The 16,256-nt window shown below is 42.8% G+C and overlaps 2 protein-coding genes across 2 annotated transcripts; both read left to right on the top strand.

Annotated features, from left to right (window-relative positions):
• Positions 1 to 89: 89 nt before the first annotated feature.
• si:ch73-54f23.2 (uncharacterized protein LOC107988037 homolog) lies at positions 90 to 4,429 on the top strand. The gene is made up of 3 exons (XM_068736418.1): positions 90 to 781; positions 1,734 to 2,783; positions 3,525 to 4,429. The coding sequence occupies exons 1-3, from the start codon at positions 485 to 487 to the stop codon at positions 4,062 to 4,064; spliced, it is 1,887 nt and encodes a 628-aa protein (XP_068592519.1). The 5' UTR covers positions 90 to 484; the 3' UTR covers positions 4,065 to 4,429.
• Positions 4,430 to 5,486: 1,057 nt separating this feature from the next.
• vars1 (valyl-tRNA synthetase 1) lies at positions 5,487 to 16,181 on the top strand. The gene is made up of 29 exons (XM_068735263.1): positions 5,487 to 5,570; positions 6,128 to 6,480; positions 6,575 to 6,718; positions 6,836 to 7,046; positions 7,151 to 7,266; positions 7,377 to 7,452; positions 8,077 to 8,177; positions 8,277 to 8,404; positions 8,497 to 8,661; positions 8,766 to 8,847; positions 8,930 to 9,049; positions 9,714 to 9,822; positions 9,904 to 10,083; positions 10,382 to 10,506; positions 10,624 to 10,727; positions 10,841 to 10,999; positions 11,360 to 11,450; positions 11,582 to 11,687; positions 11,846 to 11,916; positions 12,161 to 12,286; positions 12,391 to 12,495; positions 12,934 to 13,081; positions 13,282 to 13,409; positions 13,689 to 13,844; positions 13,975 to 14,199; positions 14,348 to 14,459; positions 15,257 to 15,432; positions 15,743 to 15,892; positions 15,982 to 16,181. Exons 2-29 carry the CDS (start codon positions 6,130 to 6,132, stop codon positions 16,048 to 16,050), a joined length of 3,834 nt encoding a protein of 1,277 aa, XP_068591364.1. The 5' UTR covers positions 5,487 to 5,570; positions 6,128 to 6,129; the 3' UTR covers positions 16,051 to 16,181.
• Positions 16,182 to 16,256: the final 75 nt, after the last annotated feature.

The following is a 16,256-nucleotide window of genomic DNA, read 5'->3' as shown; positions in this document are numbered from 1 at the left end:
AACAATAAGGGACTTAGCTTGTGCAACGACCATTGTTTTGGAATGCAGACTTACAGGTAATTGACAGCTTTCGATGGGTGTGTGCTCGGCTTGTGTACCTAACGGCAATGGGAGTTAAAGGTGTAACCATAGAGCGTTGAAGAGGGAGGGCTGAAGTGGAGGCACAGCCAGAGGGAGAGGCAAAGAGGGTGGAACTGATAGAGGGGGCGAGGTTGTCAGGGAAAGGGAAATGAAGGAGTAAGCAAGATTGTGCCTGCAACACAGATTCACTGAGAGTACAGCCGACTTTAGAAGAAGGCCGACATGGTTGGACACAAACTGGAGGAGAGAACAAGGAGTGAGTAGGATAACCACAAGCCATCAGCAGCCAACCTTGGCCACCTTATCTTTTCCATCTATATACGGAAACCACTGGATTATTTATAAGCCTTTCCCTCTTGCTGTGTGAGTGAGAGAGAGGGATTGTGCTGCGCTCACCCCCAACATGCTGTGTCCTGCTGCCGTCAGTGCAGCTGCTGCGGCTGTCTGGCTGCTGGCTGTGCTGGGCCCGGGCCTGTCTCTTCCAGCTGAGGACAACTCAGAGCCAGACGTTAGCCTCTGCACCCACTGCTTCTACAGACAGACGCCTCCTCAGGGAGCCTCTTCTGCAGGGTTGCTCTGCCACAGCCTGCCTGGGGGACAGGCGTTTGCCACTCTGTCCCAACCGACCTGTGACACTGCCGTCTTCTCTGCCTTCCATCTCAGCCCCGGATGGACAGAGAAGGAGGGGGAAGAGCTCGTGGTAAGGACGCATCTATCGTACTGTTTAAAGTAATGCCCTCTGTTTTTGAATGTACAAAATCACAGATTGGTGTTCCAGCATACAAGCAGTAAATCATTGGTGGAAAGTAACTAAATACATTTTCTCAAGTACAGTTTTGGGGTATTTAGCTTGAGTATTTCCATTCTATGTTACTTTGTGCTTCTACTCAATGACATTCTAGAGGGAAATATTGTACTTTTCAATCCACTTCAGTTACTACTTACTTTTCAGATAAAGAGTTACATGAGAAATATGATATGCTAATAAATTAAAATGCATTGTTAAAAATGATACCATTGGCCTATGATTTCACAAAAAGCAATCATAAAAAAGTAAAGAAAATGAATAAATACACAATATTTGTGTTTTGTTCTTTTCTTCTACCCCATTAATCATCTGACAACCCCTCAGATTTGTTCCTCCTGTCAGTATGTTATTTATTTCTGTGACTAACTACAGAACAACTACTTTTACTTGTGATACTTGAAGTATATGTAGTGGCAAATACTTTGATACTTTTACTTCACGATTTTGAATGCAAGACTTTTACTTGTAAATGATATATATGCAATGGTGGGTGATGTATATCTATTGTTGTTATGTAAAGTGTCTGAATACATCACCCACCATTGTAAACAGCCACCTCTTGCAATTCCCTTGCAAGTCCCTGCATTTGAAAACTGAGTATACAAAAGTTAAAAACAGATGAGGGCATTTGTATGTTGCAAATGTAGATTTATTTAATACTACTTTAATGAGAACTTCTGAACACTTTAAATCAATTAAATAGAATGTAGTGATTCATATTTGAAAATACCAATTGAAGTATCTGGAGCTATAATAGACTGGGTAATGATTAGTTTACACTTGCATACAGTAGATCCTGATGCAGTCATACTTTAACACATGGTTCTGTTTTTTTAATTGCCAGACAAATGAAGAAGAAGAAAATATTAAAGTGGCAGTACCAGCCCTTGTTAGAGGAGGCGGGGATCCATCTCATCATGTCTCGCCCACAGACGCCCCGCTTCAAAACTGGGACTCAACAGTCACAACACTGGTCCAATCAAACATCTCTCCCCGGTGCAGCAGTTTAGGGGGTGATCTCTACATCCTGACTGGGGTAGGAGGTCTCGGGGCTCTCGAGGATGGAGACGAGGAGTGTCAGACAAAGCCTCTGTGGTCTGCAGTGTGCTGCACTGTCCCAGAGGGGAAGAGTGGCTTCAGTATGGGGTTAATCAGAGAGACAGGGGAAGGGGAGAGGGAAGTGAGCGTGAAGGAGCTGGAGGAGATTCTCGGAGTGGCAGAGCTGTTCTCAGAGGGCTGTGGAGAAGCAGATGGGGAGACTGTTGGAATCAGAGTAGGTCTTCACAGCGAGGGGCTCCCTGGGAACATAGAAAAGCTGGATGCAGATCTGACTGGTGACAACACAGGAGATGAAGATGTAGATTCAAACACTGCTGGTCGAGCCACTGAAGGAGAGGAGGTTGGTTTAGATGCCACTGAAGGACAGGAGGTTGGTTTATATGCCACTAAAGAAGAGGAGGTTGGTTTAGGTGCCACTAAAGGAGAAGAGGTCAGTTCAGGTGCCACTAAAGGAGAGGAGGTCGGTTCAGGTGCCACTAAAGGAGAGGAGGTCGGTTCAGGTGCCACTAAAGGAGAGGAGGTCGGTTCAGGTGCCACTAAAGGAGAGGAGGTCGGTTCAGGTGCCACTAAAGGAGAGGAGGTCGGTTCAGGTGCCACTAAAGGAGAGGAGGTCGGTTCAGGGGCCACTGAAGGAATCAAGCTGCGTGACATGACACATTCACGAGCTGTCAGATCAGGGTCTCCTGAGTCCTCAGCTGACTATGAAACTGTGGATGAACAAGAGACAGACTCAAATTCCAGCAGCACTCTGATGTACGTCCTCTCCACCACCTTGTCAATCCTTAAAGCTCCACTGCAGCCGGTGTTCTCCACTGTCACTAAGTTACCTGGACAGGTAAAACAAGTTACTGAACCCTTTAAACTTCATTGTATCTTATTCAAAATAAAGGGCTACTCCAGCAATTAAGTATTACACTGCCATAAGACTAACATGGGACTGGTTGAAATTGATGCACATTACACTTCCCATAATGCAACGGCATACAGCCTGCCACACCCCAGTTTGTAACACAGGCCTTCTGCTACTAATGTGTAGACTGCAAGGCCAAGTCTGAGGACATCATCAGGGTATTTTTGTTCGACTTTAGATGGCTCATCCAGAGCAACAGAAGACATTATACAACTGTTTTCATAGAGTTATACTCCTCATCACAAGTTTAGTAAACCATGTGTAGAACCGGGTCAAATTAAATGAATGAAAATAAGAGGGGAAAGGGGCAAAAGGCAACAAGAAAAAACACAATTTAAACTGAAATGCAACAACAGGACATAAAAGCAAAATATTACTAATCATAACTTGTTTCTGCATTCAAGTCTTATTTTTGTTACAAGAGACCAATTTTCCAAGACTTTATGAAATAAAACATGTTTAGTGTAGTCAATTTGTAGAGAAAAAAAATCTTAACATGTTCAGCTCCAGTGTCGTTTAATTCCACTACCCTCCTCCCAGAGACTAGAATAAGGTTTGGCCGGCAGCAGGTGTTAAATCATTACACACCTTCAGGTCATTCTGTCATTTTGTTATTCACACATTTTGATCTCACTCAAAAAATGATATGTTTGTCTTTTGACTCAGGTGACATACGTTCTTCAGGAAGACCTCGGGGTTCTGTCTGCACTTCCTGGTGAAACCTTCTCCCTCTTCCAACTCTTGACTTCTGACCTCTTGTCTTGGACCGGCTCAGCTGGAGAAACTCTACTGGGTATCGGGGAGAACTGCTGCTCCAGCGTCTACTACTGCTCCTCCTCCATGCTGGGGGCCCTGCTGAACAGCTGCCACACTGGGGTCACTGGCATGGGGACCCTGGCTGGAGACACAGTGGGGATATTTGGCAATGCGTTTGATAATGCTTGGTGGGTGACCAAGTTCTTTGGAGGCCGGCTGTGGGAGCAGAGCAAGGGTTACGTAGGAACGGTGGCGTCAGAGATGGGGGGTCAGGTGAAAGCTGTCGGTGGAGGGTTGGGGAGGCTGGTGTGGAGAAGTGTAAATGGGGTGATTAATGTGTTTAGAATCGGAGGAGGTTTAATAATAGGGATGGTGGATGTGGTCTTTGGTGCGGCGAAAGTGGCTTTTGAGCAGGAGTCAGAGTTAAAAGTGGAACTAAAGTCCACATGAAGTCATAGTGACAAACTTTTTTTTTTCTCCAGTTTTGGTTTGTGATTTTTTTAGCACGTGGAAAAAGGGGGGACTGTTTCAGTTGGATGTCATTTGAAGCTCAGTTGTTAGGATAAGGATAGCTATATGTTTCTGAATCACATTTAGTGAATTGCAAATGTCTTACACTGTAGGTTTTACACTTCACTGTGGCTGGCTGTCCAAATAATCTGCTGCTGAAATAAATGACCCAACTGTGATACAAAAAAACACTGTGCACAAGGCTTTTGGATGTAATTATTCAAAACAATTATTGTATGATAATTGTTATGATAAATGTTTGCTTACATGTACAGTTTAATAAAAGAGGATGCTGGCATACTGTTTTTGTCTTTGTTCTGTCGTTTTCTTTCCAATGCTCATGGTAACACACAATAATATAATAACATATTCCTATTTATGAAATCAAAACCTTCCAAATTTAAAACCCAAATACAAATATTCCTCAGTCAAATTTTGAGGTAATCTACTTTACTTGGGTAGTTCCATTTGATTATACTTTCTTTTTATATTCCTCTACATTTCAGGGGAAATATAAACTCCACTGAATAACCTGAAAGAGTTGTTATTTTGTAAATAAAACAAATGTGAAGTTTATGTATTATCCATTGTTATAGATGAAACTACCAAGCGGCTATATAAAAACAGTACAAATCAGCATCCATCTCAACCAGCAAAGCATTGAATGTGAAAGCATCAGTGCTTATAATCCAATAATGTAATAAAGATAATCATATAATAATTTAACTCTCTCAAAGAGTCCTGTCTGCATCGTGAGTGCTTTTACTTCTGATACCCTTCCTTCTACTTAGGACTTTTATTATAGTAACACTTAATGCAGGACAAACTGCTTTTTTTATTGCTAGGAGCATAAGTAATGATACCAATTTAGTTGAGTTCATTTTTTTAGGTTCTCCTACTTAATTATGGTACATCCATTTTCTGATACTGTCAGCTTCTTCTCCGCTTATTTTCAGGGTAAAGTATTGTACTTTTTACTTCAGATCAAGATTTTACATGCAAATTACATTCATTTATAAAGTAGTTCAAAATTGGCTGCAGCTCGATGAGCCACGATATTATTCTTTTATGCAAATTAAATAGTAGTCATAATTAATATAATAGGTATTATAATATAACACTCAATTCTGCATAATTAGTTATTTTACTTTGGAAACAAATGATGTTATGTACTTTTATTTAACTCTGACTGTAACTTTGTCAAATTGTGATTTTAATGCTTTAACTTTATTCTTTAAATATTTGTTTACTTTTTTCACCACAGGTTTTTTTTTATTTTTTATTTATCATGATTAAAAATAAAACATTTTACAGACTTCCGGTTTGCGGCGGACGCAGCGGATCAAACCCGGAACACGTTGCTAGTTGCATCAGACAACAGCGAGTCAAGTAGGATTCATGTGGCTCTGCTGTGTAAGCTGACGTCTCTTTCTGTTTCACTTACAGGTAAGGATAACTTCCTACAGAAATTCTCAATAACACGCCACAGGTTTAATAAACACCAACTTAAAAAACAGTTTAAGATACTCGCTACGAACGTAAACACATGTGAAGCTCGGGATGCGCTCACAGAAACTGGAGTTTGAGTTTGTCTGATTAGCTAAAGCTAACTAGCCTGTTTTACTTTTTGTTAGCCTTTGACAGGTGGCAGAGATGAGATTTATTTGTGCACAAAGTGAAACACACCAGCTAACACAGCTATCGTGTCTGACACTTCTACACGATGATGTAGGCCAGTATAAGATGCTGAAAATTGTTTTAAATACGTTTAAACCGGTTTGTTGAACGCTAGACGGTTCGTTTCCCTAGTTAACCTAACTGCAGACGACACACTGTTGCACTGGTATGACAGTCAAACACACCCACTCCACCATCTTCTGCCAGATAAAGAATGTCTTTGATAGCATAACCTGTTTGACAAACTACTCACTGAAAGCAGAAAGTAAATATGCACACATCAAAACCAGTTCACAATGTACTCTATGTCTGTGTGTCTCTCCCAGAGATGGCCGCTCTCTTCGTGTCCCTTCACCCTGATGACTTCAGGAGCCTTCTGGCTCTCATAGCTGCAGAGTTTGGTTCCTCCCGTCCGCAGACTCTCACAGAGGACCCTCCCGCGTCCCTGAACGCCCGCTCCAGACCGACCCTGGTGCTGGATGCTCGGGAAGGTGGCACTGTCCTGAGCGGGGCCAGCGCTGTGGCCTGGTACCTGGCTAACCAGGGGAAGAGAGCTGGTGTGGATGCAAAGCAGCAGAGCCAGGTGTGGCAGTGGCTCAGCTTTGCAGACAATGAACTCATCCCGGTGTCCTGCGCTGTGGTTTTCCCTCTGATGGGGATGGTGGGAGTGGATAAGAAGGTGAGACGAATCATACAAAATGCTTTCTAGGACGTGTGTGTGGTTTCTCTTATCATGTGAGGTTTTATTCTAAAAACGACTCGTGCGTTCTCAGCTCCAGCAGAGTTCCCGCGCTGAGTTGATCCGTGTTCTGAAGGTTCTTGATAAAGCCCTGGAACCGAGAACCTTCTTGGTGGGGGAGAGCATCACCCTGGCTGATATGGCTGTAGCTGCAGCTGTTCTTCTCCCTTTTAAATATGTACGTATGTGGTGCAACCCGTATGTCTCTCAGCATGTTTCTAGGCTGAACACTTTAGTGCTGGGAAATCTCATATCAGTTAACTCTTTATCTGATTTTTTTTCGATTTCATTTTAGGTGTTGGAGCCATCGGACAGGAAGGTCTTGACCAATGTTACGAGGTGGTTCACAACCTGCACAAATCAGCCTCAGTTCCTGAAGGTGTTGGGGAATATCACTCTTTGTGAGAAGATGGTGCCAGTTACACTGAATGCAAATGCTGCTGCTATTAATGCTGAAGCTGCTAATGCCAGTCCTGCTGGTGATCCTGCTGATGCCACAGCTAACGGTCAGGAAGTCCTGTGCCACAGTTCATGAATACTTCTTTTTTTTCTTCTTTTTTTTCTTTTTTTTATATAAACATTCTGATTTTCTTCATGTTTCTTCCTACAGGCCCACCAAAGACAGAAGCACAGCTGAAGAAGGAAGCTAAGAAGAGAGAAAAGTTGGAAAAGTTCCAGCAGAAGAAGGAAATGGAGGCAAAGAAAAAGACTCAGCCATCAACAGAGGTACGGATAATGAACCTCTTCAATTAGAAGGTCTTGTAAGACATGGGTGCAGCTATGAGAACTTATATATGGTTTATTCATGTGTTCTGCTCTGCTTTCTTCTCTTTTAGAAAAAGGCCAAACCGGAAAAGAAGGAGTTAGGAGTGATCTCATACAGTGTCCCCACTGCCCCTGGGGAGAAAAAAGGTGATTGATCAGTGTGGGTGGGAGTGTTTTCGCTCATCACAAAAGGTGTACTCATGAGTGACATCACCATACGTGGTGTTGTAGCTTTCCCCATTCACAGCAAAGGGTGAGGGACTACCCTGCACGGCAGCTGGATTCTTGCAATATCCCAAGATTACATGAGAATCACACGCAAATCCATCGAGTCAGGCTTCATGTCTGCATTTGTGACCGAGCCACAGTGGTTCAAACCAATCCGCGTCATCTGAGGAGTTACCTGCAGCTAAGGAGAGGTTTAGGTGTGACGTCACACAGAGAGGCGCTTAACACAACAATGATGGCTCCTTAAGAGGTTAGCGTAGATGCTGCAATAGCATCAGTTCTATCAGAAGTTCTGGATTTCTTCATTGAAAGAAGTGCAAAGATCGACATCGAAGGCTTTTCTCGATAAAGATGTTTTCACTCTTCTACTTCGCAAGAGTTTGATTGACAGATGGTTCATCCAATCACCTGCCAAATGACATCCCTGTGTTCCCTACATAACATGTAAAGTTTTGTCATATTTTACCGTGATTATCTTCAGGTCCATATGTCAACCCTCTCTCTCTCTCTCTCTCTCACTCTCTCTTTCTCTTCTGGTGTAAGATGTCATCAGCCCGCTTCCCGACTCCTACAGTCCTCAGTATGTGGAGGCTGCCTGGTATCCATGGTGGGAGAAGCAGGGATTCTTCAAGCCGGAGTATGGGGTAAAGAAGTCCTCCCCCCTCGTGCTATATTCATACGACAGAAAACGTCATATTTTTTAGTTATCATTTCAGTCTGCAATAACACGTCTGTCTCTACAGAGGGAGAGTATTAGTGACCAGAACCCCCGCGGCATCTTCATGATGTGTATTCCTCCACCCAATGTGACTGGATCACTCCACCTGGGTCACGCCCTCACCAACGCCATTCAGGATTCTCTGACCAGATGGTAACTTTTTGTTTCTGTTTCTATTTACATTTAAATTTTGTTGTTATCTAGACCATGTGTTTGAATTGGTGTGCTTCCCTCTGTCCGTCCAGGCACAGGATGCGAGGTGAAACCACCTTGTGGAACCCGGGCTGTGATCACGCCGGTATCGCCACACAGGTGGTGGTGGAAAAAAAGCTGATGAGAGAGAGGGGCATGAGCCGTCACGATCTGGGCCGGGAAAACTTTATCCAGGAAGTCTGGAAATGGAAGAACGAGTGAGTGAAGGAAGAAGTAGAAAGGAGGAGATGTGAGAGATGTGAACTTGGTTTAATATTAGAATAAAGAACACTGTAATAACTTAGTCCCGTTGTCTTTTTAGGAAGGGAGACCGCATCTACCACCAGCTGAAGAAGCTGGGCTCCTCTCTGGACTGGGACAGAGCCTGCTTCACTATGGACGAAGTGAGTTTTCTGAAATCTTTGAACTAATATGAATAAAACCTGAATTTCTAATTTTCATGTCTATACCTGTTTCTCTGTCCAGAAACTTTCCTATGCAGTCCAGGAGGCCTTTATCCGCATGCACGATGAGGGAGTGATCTACAGGAGCAAGCGTCTGGTCAACTGGTCCTGCACACTAAACTCTGCCATCTCTGACATCGAGGCAAGTATGCATCCTATTAGAGGGAGAAAGATCACGGCCTTATTCCAGTAAAGTCACAAAAGTCACTCTATTCTTTTCTTTATTTAATTTTAGGGTTTTACACATTGGTTGAGAATTGTGTGTTAAAATACTTTGATGGAAAGTGTATGTATTTATATACCTATAGTAACACTCATTACTAGGGCTGCATATCAAACACCAAAACTTCCAAAACTCTCTGAGTACTGGAAACTGATTGGTTTCGATTCTTTGATCTGTATTCTTTGATCAGATATAAACCCTATTTTTAAAAAGGTATACTGTATTTCATCCAGGCAAATGGTATTATGTGGCTGTTTAATAAGACAAATTTAAATGCTGATGCATTTGAGAAGTTTGACAAGGGTTGTTACTCCAGACGTTGGTAGCCTATGGGCTAAGATGTGTAATACAAAAGCCAAAGCGTAAGCGGTTCGAATCCAGCTGGGAACACTTTTTGCATGTCATCCTCCTCCCTCTTCCCAGGTGTTCTTGTCTGGCTCTCGACTGCTTGGCAAACAATATCAAATGTTTTGTCCAACAGTCTCCAGCCTTACTTTATTAACCCTGTTATAAATTTATGATGGTGATCCAAAGTGCTGGCCATGCTGTGCTCTTTTCATTACATCTGCTGGTTGGTTTGCAGGTGGATAAGAAGGAGCTCACTGGCAGGACTCTGTTGCCTGTCCCTGGCTACAAAGAGAAAGTGGAGTTTGGAGTGCTGGTGTCTTTCGCCTACAAGGTGGACGGATCAGGTATGTGAATATTTTAAAGAAAGACACATTGTGCTACTTCAGTAATATCTTTTTATTTAAACTTCTCTTTCTGTTACTTAGACGAGGAAGTGATCGTGGCAACAACTCGTATTGAGACAATGTTGGGAGACACTGCTGTAGCCATCCACCCTGCTGACTCCAGATATCAGCATCTGAAGGGAAAAGTGGTGCTGCACCCCTTCTGTGACCGCAAGATGCCGATTGTCTTCGACGACTTTGTGGACATGAGCTTTGGAACAGGTAGGCATGGTTACAGGAGGAGACGATCTGCCTGTGGGCCTGCAGTGTGCTGAGAATAACCAATAATAACACGTCGTTAAGCCAGGCCACTTTCCTTATTATGTCTGTTCTCTTTTTCTCCCCTTTCTCTCTCTCTCTCTTTCTCTTTCTCTTTCTCTTTCTCTCTCTCTTCTCTCTCTTTCTCTTTCTCTTTCTCTTTCTCTCTCTCTCTCTCTCTCTCTCTCTCTCTCTCTCTCTCTCTCTCTCTCTCTCTCTCTCTCTCTCGTTCTCCTGTCCCTCTGCACCATTTTCTGTGCAGGTGCTGTCAAAATCACCCCAGCTCATGACCATAATGACTACGAGGTTGGAGAGAGACACAATCTGGCCTTCATCAACATTTTGGATGAAAATGGCCTGCTCATTAACGTGCCTCCTCCCTTCCTGGTATAGTGTCTCATTATCATCCCCCCCCCCCCTGCAGTTTGTGCATTTTCATTTTCAGGTTTCTTCATAGTTTGCGTCATAATCTTTCCTTTTTAACTACTCTTACTCCTCCCCCAGGGCTTGAAGCGTTTCGAGGCCAGAAAGACAGTGCTGCAGGCTCTCAAGGACAGAGGCCAGTTTAAAGAGATCAAAGACAACCCCATGGTGGTCCCAGTCTGCAGGTAAAGTGAGGTCCATGTGCGCATAAGTAGAACACAGTTATTCATGTTTTTAGATCTTTTCATCTTATTTCGGGGTCATTCTTAAAGCCACATTATGAATCTGCTCTTATCAGTCGATCAAAGGACATTGTGGAGCCGCTGCTGAAGCCGCAGTGGTACGTAAGCTGCACAGAAATGGGCAAGCAGGCCGCAGATGTCGTCAGAGAGGGACAGCTCAAAATCATCCCCGATCACCACCTCAAGACGTGGTTCAACTGGATGGACAACATCAGGTAATTATCCTTTTATTTTAAAAGTGTTCTGTTTATACTTCAAAATAGATCTTAGCAGTTATGGACTTTCTATGGCAAATATAATTTATGAAATAAGTTTTTTTCGATACATGGAGTACAGACAAAAGATTAAGAAAAACTGCAAATCACAATTGAGAACCTGGAACCACAGAATGTGTGGCAGTTGTTCTCGAAAAAAATTATAATAATAAATAGGTAATTGAATCATAATAGTTGCTAATTAATTTTGTATCGATGAGTGAATTGATTAACCAAATAATTGTTGCAGCTCTAGAGGTAGAGAGATGATTTTGCTCAATCAAGTGTGGAGTGAGTTTGAGATTTCATCCGTCCTCTCAGGGACTGGTGTATCTCACGGCAGTTGTGGTGGGGTCACCGTATTCCTGCATACTTCATCACTGTCAACGATGCCGCCGTGAAACCAGGAGAGGTAAGATGATGTCTGTCACTATCGTCAAGGTCTGGAGGCTTTCAGATAACAGATGAAAGCTTTGTGCGATGTTATTCCACCATTTTTTGCCTGTTTCTTTCTTTTATCGACTCTTTTTGTTTTGCCTCCAGGACATGGATGGCCATTACTGGGTGAGTGGGAAATCGGAGGAGGAGGCCAGAGAGAAGGCAGCAAAACGCTTCAATGTGTCTGCTGACAAAATAACCCTCAGACAAGGTAAGATTTAACACTTTTTAATGAAGCAGTCTCATTACCACAACTCTTGTAAAGGTTATCTAATCAGTTCATGTGTTGCTACCACACAGATCGACCTAATGTAATTAATTGTACTCCATATTCATACAGGTTAGATAATTGCTGTCCCTGTTTTTCAGATGAGGATGTTCTGGACACTTGGTTCTCGTCTGGCGTTTTCCCCTTCTCCATCTTCGGATGGCCTAATGAGGTAAAAGACTGAGGTCAACCACCTTTCTTCTGACACAAATGGCATTTCTTTGCAGTAGATGGTAAAGATATCTTCTGCAGTAGAAACACTGCTCTAAAACAGAAAATATATAATAATAATAATAATATATTGGAAATGCTGCCACCCAAATTACTAAAGTACTTTTACTTGTAAAATATGACTTTTAAACGTAGTTTTGTTTGTGTTTCCCTCATTAATGTTGCTATTTGCCATCTTCCTTTAGACCCAGGACCTGAATGTGTTCTACCCTGGCACCTTGCTGGAGACGGGCCATGACATCCTGTTCTTCTGGGTTGCTCGTATGGTGATGATGGGCCTCAAACTGACCGGCAAGCTGCCCTTCAAAGAGGTGAGACCAATCAAAACTGCCAGAACCGGACCATAACACAACAGGGTGGGATACTAGTGTCATTAGCTGGATGTGACTAAGTAATGATCATGCTTTTCTTCCAGGTTTATCTGCATGCAGTGGTGAGGGACGCTCACGGAAGGAAGATGAGCAAATCTCTGGGCAACGTCATTGACCCTTTGGACGTCATTACAGGGATCTCTCTAGAGGTAAAGCCTAATCACGTTCTGATGCTTGTTCAGATACACGCAGACATTTAGTCCTTCCTCTCTCCCATTTGTGTTGTCTTTTACATGGTCACCACACACACATTGTTCCCCCGAGGCTCATATTCTTGTAAGATTTATTAAGCACCCTTTTCTGCTTCCAACAAGCTTTTATTGAGGCCATCAATCTCTTCACCAGCTGGGCGGAAACATGCTCAGTCAGAGGAAGCAGATCTGTCCTCTAGAGGGCACTGAAGGACTTGTAGTAAACTATACTTTGCCCTTAATAATAAAACCCTTTTCTCTTTCCTACCTTTTTAAAACATTGAGCAGTTGAAAGGATGAAATCATCATTCTCAAGATGAAAAGAGAAAAGTTGTGAACACATGTTTTTTTTTAGTGGTGACATCCCAACGTATTTCCCGTCCCCTTACCCTCTAGGGTCTTCATGCCCTGTTGATGGACAGCAACTTGGATCCTCTGGAGGTGGAGAAGGCAAAGCAGGGCCAAACGTCCGACTACCCAAATGGCATCCCAGAGTGTGGCACAGATGCTCTCCGGTTCGCCTTATGTGCCTACACTAGCCAAGGTGAGGTCATTTGTATTTTCAGTTTTTCTTGCTTTCTCTCTTGTTGTGCCAACAGTCTGGATCTCAACCTTGACTTCATAAAATATATGACAATATGAAAACAGCATTACAGTCAGTCAGTATAAGGTCAGTTGTTACTGAATCAATTCATTTTAATATACACTGAAATCCTTCCTTGTATTCCTGTGCGTGTCTCTCAGGTAGAGACATCAACCTGGATGTCAACCGCATCCTGGGTTACCGTCACTTCTGCAACAAACTGTGGAACGCTGTGAAGTTTGCCATGAAGACACTGGGAGACAACTTTGTACCATCAGAGAAAGCCCAGGTGAGACCAGGGGAAAAGATGAAGGACACAGTGAGCATAAACAAGCTCTGCTCCCTACCTATTGATATTCATCCAATGATATGCGAACCCTTCTGACCAAATACATGTTTAGTAAAACAGTTTTTTTTGTTACCATTAATTGTCTGGGGGGGGGTTTGTTTACCCATATGCTGTCCTGCTTAGTATTCATGAATGTGTACACGCTAACTTAGAGGTGCACAGACAGGACTCGTGTTAACTGAACCTCTTCCTCTCTTGCTCTTCCTTCAATCCCCTCAGTTGTGTGGAGAGGAGAGCGTATCAGACCGGTGGATCCTGTCTCGACTGAGCGCAGCTGTTGGTCTCTGTGATGCCGGCTTCAAGGCCTATGATTTCACAACCATCACGACAGCCATTTACAACTTCTGGTTGTACGAGCTCTGTGACATCTACCTGGTAAGAAACTTTTTAAGACCAGCGAGCACCTCTGGTTCATTCGTCTTAAAATAGTCTATGTAGAAGGTTTGTGTCAATGCAGAAGACTTTGTACCAAAGCTGTCCCCCTGCCACTTTTCTTGTCCTCCAGGAAAGTGTGAAACCAGTGTTCAGTAAGTCAGAGGAAGACGACGCCGGCCAGAGACAGCGCCTGGTGTGCCGACAGACCCTTTACACCTGCTTAGAAGTCGGTCTGCGCCTTCTGTCTCCTGTGATGCCCTTCGTCAGTGAGGAGCTCTATCAGAGGTTACCACGTCGGCGACCTGAGAGTGATCCGCAGAGCATCTGTGTCACACCCTACCCTGATACAGAGGAGGTGAGATAAGGAGAGGGTGAATGGGGGTTGTTTTAAAAGTCACTGGTGTACAAATGACTGTACAGGTCAGAACTGAAGATATTTTGAGATGGTGAACATCACTTATTACTTTTTTGTGATGCTCTCCTTCTGTCTTTGTGACTTGTAGTTCTGCTGGCACAGTGCGGAGGTCGACCGCGACATGGAGTTCGTAATGACTGTGGTCAAGACGATCCGGTCACTGAGAGCCGACTACAACCTGACCAAGACCAGAGCTGACTGTAAGATGACAAACATGAGCTTCATCGTTAGAGTTACTCTGAAATAATAATTCATTATCTAGATTAGAAATGAAAATTCAAGCATTTGTCAACCTCGCACACTTTCCTTGCCCTGATGAATAGAATCAGTGGTGAAAAATAACTAAGTACATTCACTCATGTACTGTACTTAAATACAGTTTTGAGGTATTTGTAATTTACATGATTATTTCTATCTAATTCTACTTTATACTTGTACTTCTGCTTTTCAGAGGCAAATATTATAGTTTTTACTTTAGCATGTAATGCATTTGTTATGTTGATATATGGTGCATTGTACAACATTAAACTACAGAACAATATGTACATTACATTACATTACAGTCATTTAGCAGACGCTTTTAGCCAAAGCGACTTACAATAGCTAAAGTGGGGTGCCACCTCGGCCAGCTACTAAATGAAATGCTTACGTATTAATGCCTCAGCAATAACCATCTGGTAACACAACATACTTGAGAATGTATTTGTTCTGCATGATGAGTACTTCATGAGTAGATCTCCGCTTTGTTCACCTGTGCATTTACATTTGTAAGATTTGAATGCAGGCCGTTGATTGTTACTGGAGTAGTTTTACATTGTGGTGTTGCTGCTTTTACGTAATGACCTAAATAACCGAGTTTCCCTTCAGTGGTTTTGCATTAACAATCTGTTTCCGTTAACAGTAATTGTTTCAACCACAGGTTGCAATGAATCCTTAATATATCTAACAAGTTTTCCGTTATGATGCCTGAACTTTAATTTGCCAATTTCTCTCCCAGGCTACCTCCAGTGCATTGACTCTGCGACTGCGGCCCAGATGCAGAAGTACAGTCTGCAGATTCAGACCTTGTCTTATTCTCAGGCCGTCATCGCTCTGACAGCTAACCAGCCTGTCCCAGGAGGCTGTGCTGTGGCTATCGCCTCTGACAGATGTACTGTCAACCTTATGCTCAAGGTGAGAAGGGAATCTGTTCAATTTTATTTGGTTTCGCCATCACTCCACAAGACCTGATGTGTGAATATATTAGTTGCAAAACAGTTAAATTCACTGGTTTTGTTTTGACGAGTTACACAACTACCTGAATAGTCTAAGAGCATTAATGCCCCTCACCTAGTTTAAAATCATGCAAGGAATACGATTTAAACTAGGTTTCCTCTGCTTTATTTGGGATTTAGTGGTTTCTTTTGTTTCTCCTTTACTGCCCTGAAATAACATCATTATTTATAATCGGCCCTCGTCTTCACTGCACCTTTAATTCCCCAAGGGTCTCATCGATGTGGAGAAGGAAGTGGCTAAGCTCATGACAAAGAAAGGTGACTTGGCAAAACAGATGGAGAAATTGAGAGAGAAGATGGCAAAGAGTGACTACAAGGAGAAGGTGCCAGTGAAGGTGCAGGAGCAGGATGCCGAGAAGGTGAGAAAAATAAATTGACTTGCAGGGTTTCTCGGGGAGCAACACTTTGTGGTTAAAAAAAGTAAATAATTACTTCCTTTTCTCCACAGCTACGGCAGAGCCAAACGGAACTTGAAAATGTCAAAGAAGCCATGGACAACTTCAGCAAAATGATGTGACTTCCCCCTCAGCGTTATGTAAATCAGGATTTATTTCCAAATTTTTCATGTCTGTATTAATTTTACAAGTTGATTGTAGTACGGAGGGAATTTAATAAAGCTCTAATGGTAGACAATTGTCTTCAGCAGTGTATTGTTCTCAGGCAATCTTATTAATCTAAGTCTCTTGTATCTTTGTGCAATTTAACACTTGTGTCAAGTAATTA

Source organism: Cebidichthys violaceus, unplaced genomic scaffold (genome assembly GCF_023349555.1).
Source record: "Cebidichthys violaceus isolate CVI_PGR_0920_01 unplaced genomic scaffold, fCebVio1.0.p SCAF_7, whole genome shotgun sequence".
Lineage (NCBI taxonomy): Eukaryota > Metazoa > Chordata > Actinopteri > Perciformes > Stichaeidae > Cebidichthys > Cebidichthys violaceus.
This window is presented reverse-complemented; position numbering and strand designations above follow the sequence as displayed.

Bases quoted from the DNA above. Each gene is read 5' to 3' on its own strand.
- si:ch73-54f23.2 (XM_068736418.1), top strand. From the start codon at position 485: ATGCTGTGTCCTGCTGCCGTCAGTGCAGCTGCTGCGGCTGTCTGGCTG. The intron at 782-1,733 runs GTAAGGACGCAT...TTTAATTGCCAG, and splicing joins AGGAGGGGGAAGAGCTCGTG to ACAAATGAAGAAGAAGAAAA. The intron at 2,784-3,524 runs GTAAAACAAGTT...CTTTTGACTCAG, and splicing joins TCACTAAGTTACCTGGACAG to GTGACATACGTTCTTCAGGA.
- vars1 (XM_068735263.1), top strand. From the start codon at position 6,130: ATGGCCGCTCTCTTCGTGTCCCTTCACCCTGATGACTTCAGGAGCCTT. The intron at 13,410-13,688 runs GTGAGACCAGGG...CAATCCCCTCAG, and splicing joins TACCATCAGAGAAAGCCCAG to TTGTGTGGAGAGGAGAGCGT. The intron at 13,845-13,974 runs GTAAGAAACTTT...CTTGTCCTCCAG, and splicing joins AGCTCTGTGACATCTACCTG to GAAAGTGTGAAACCAGTGTT.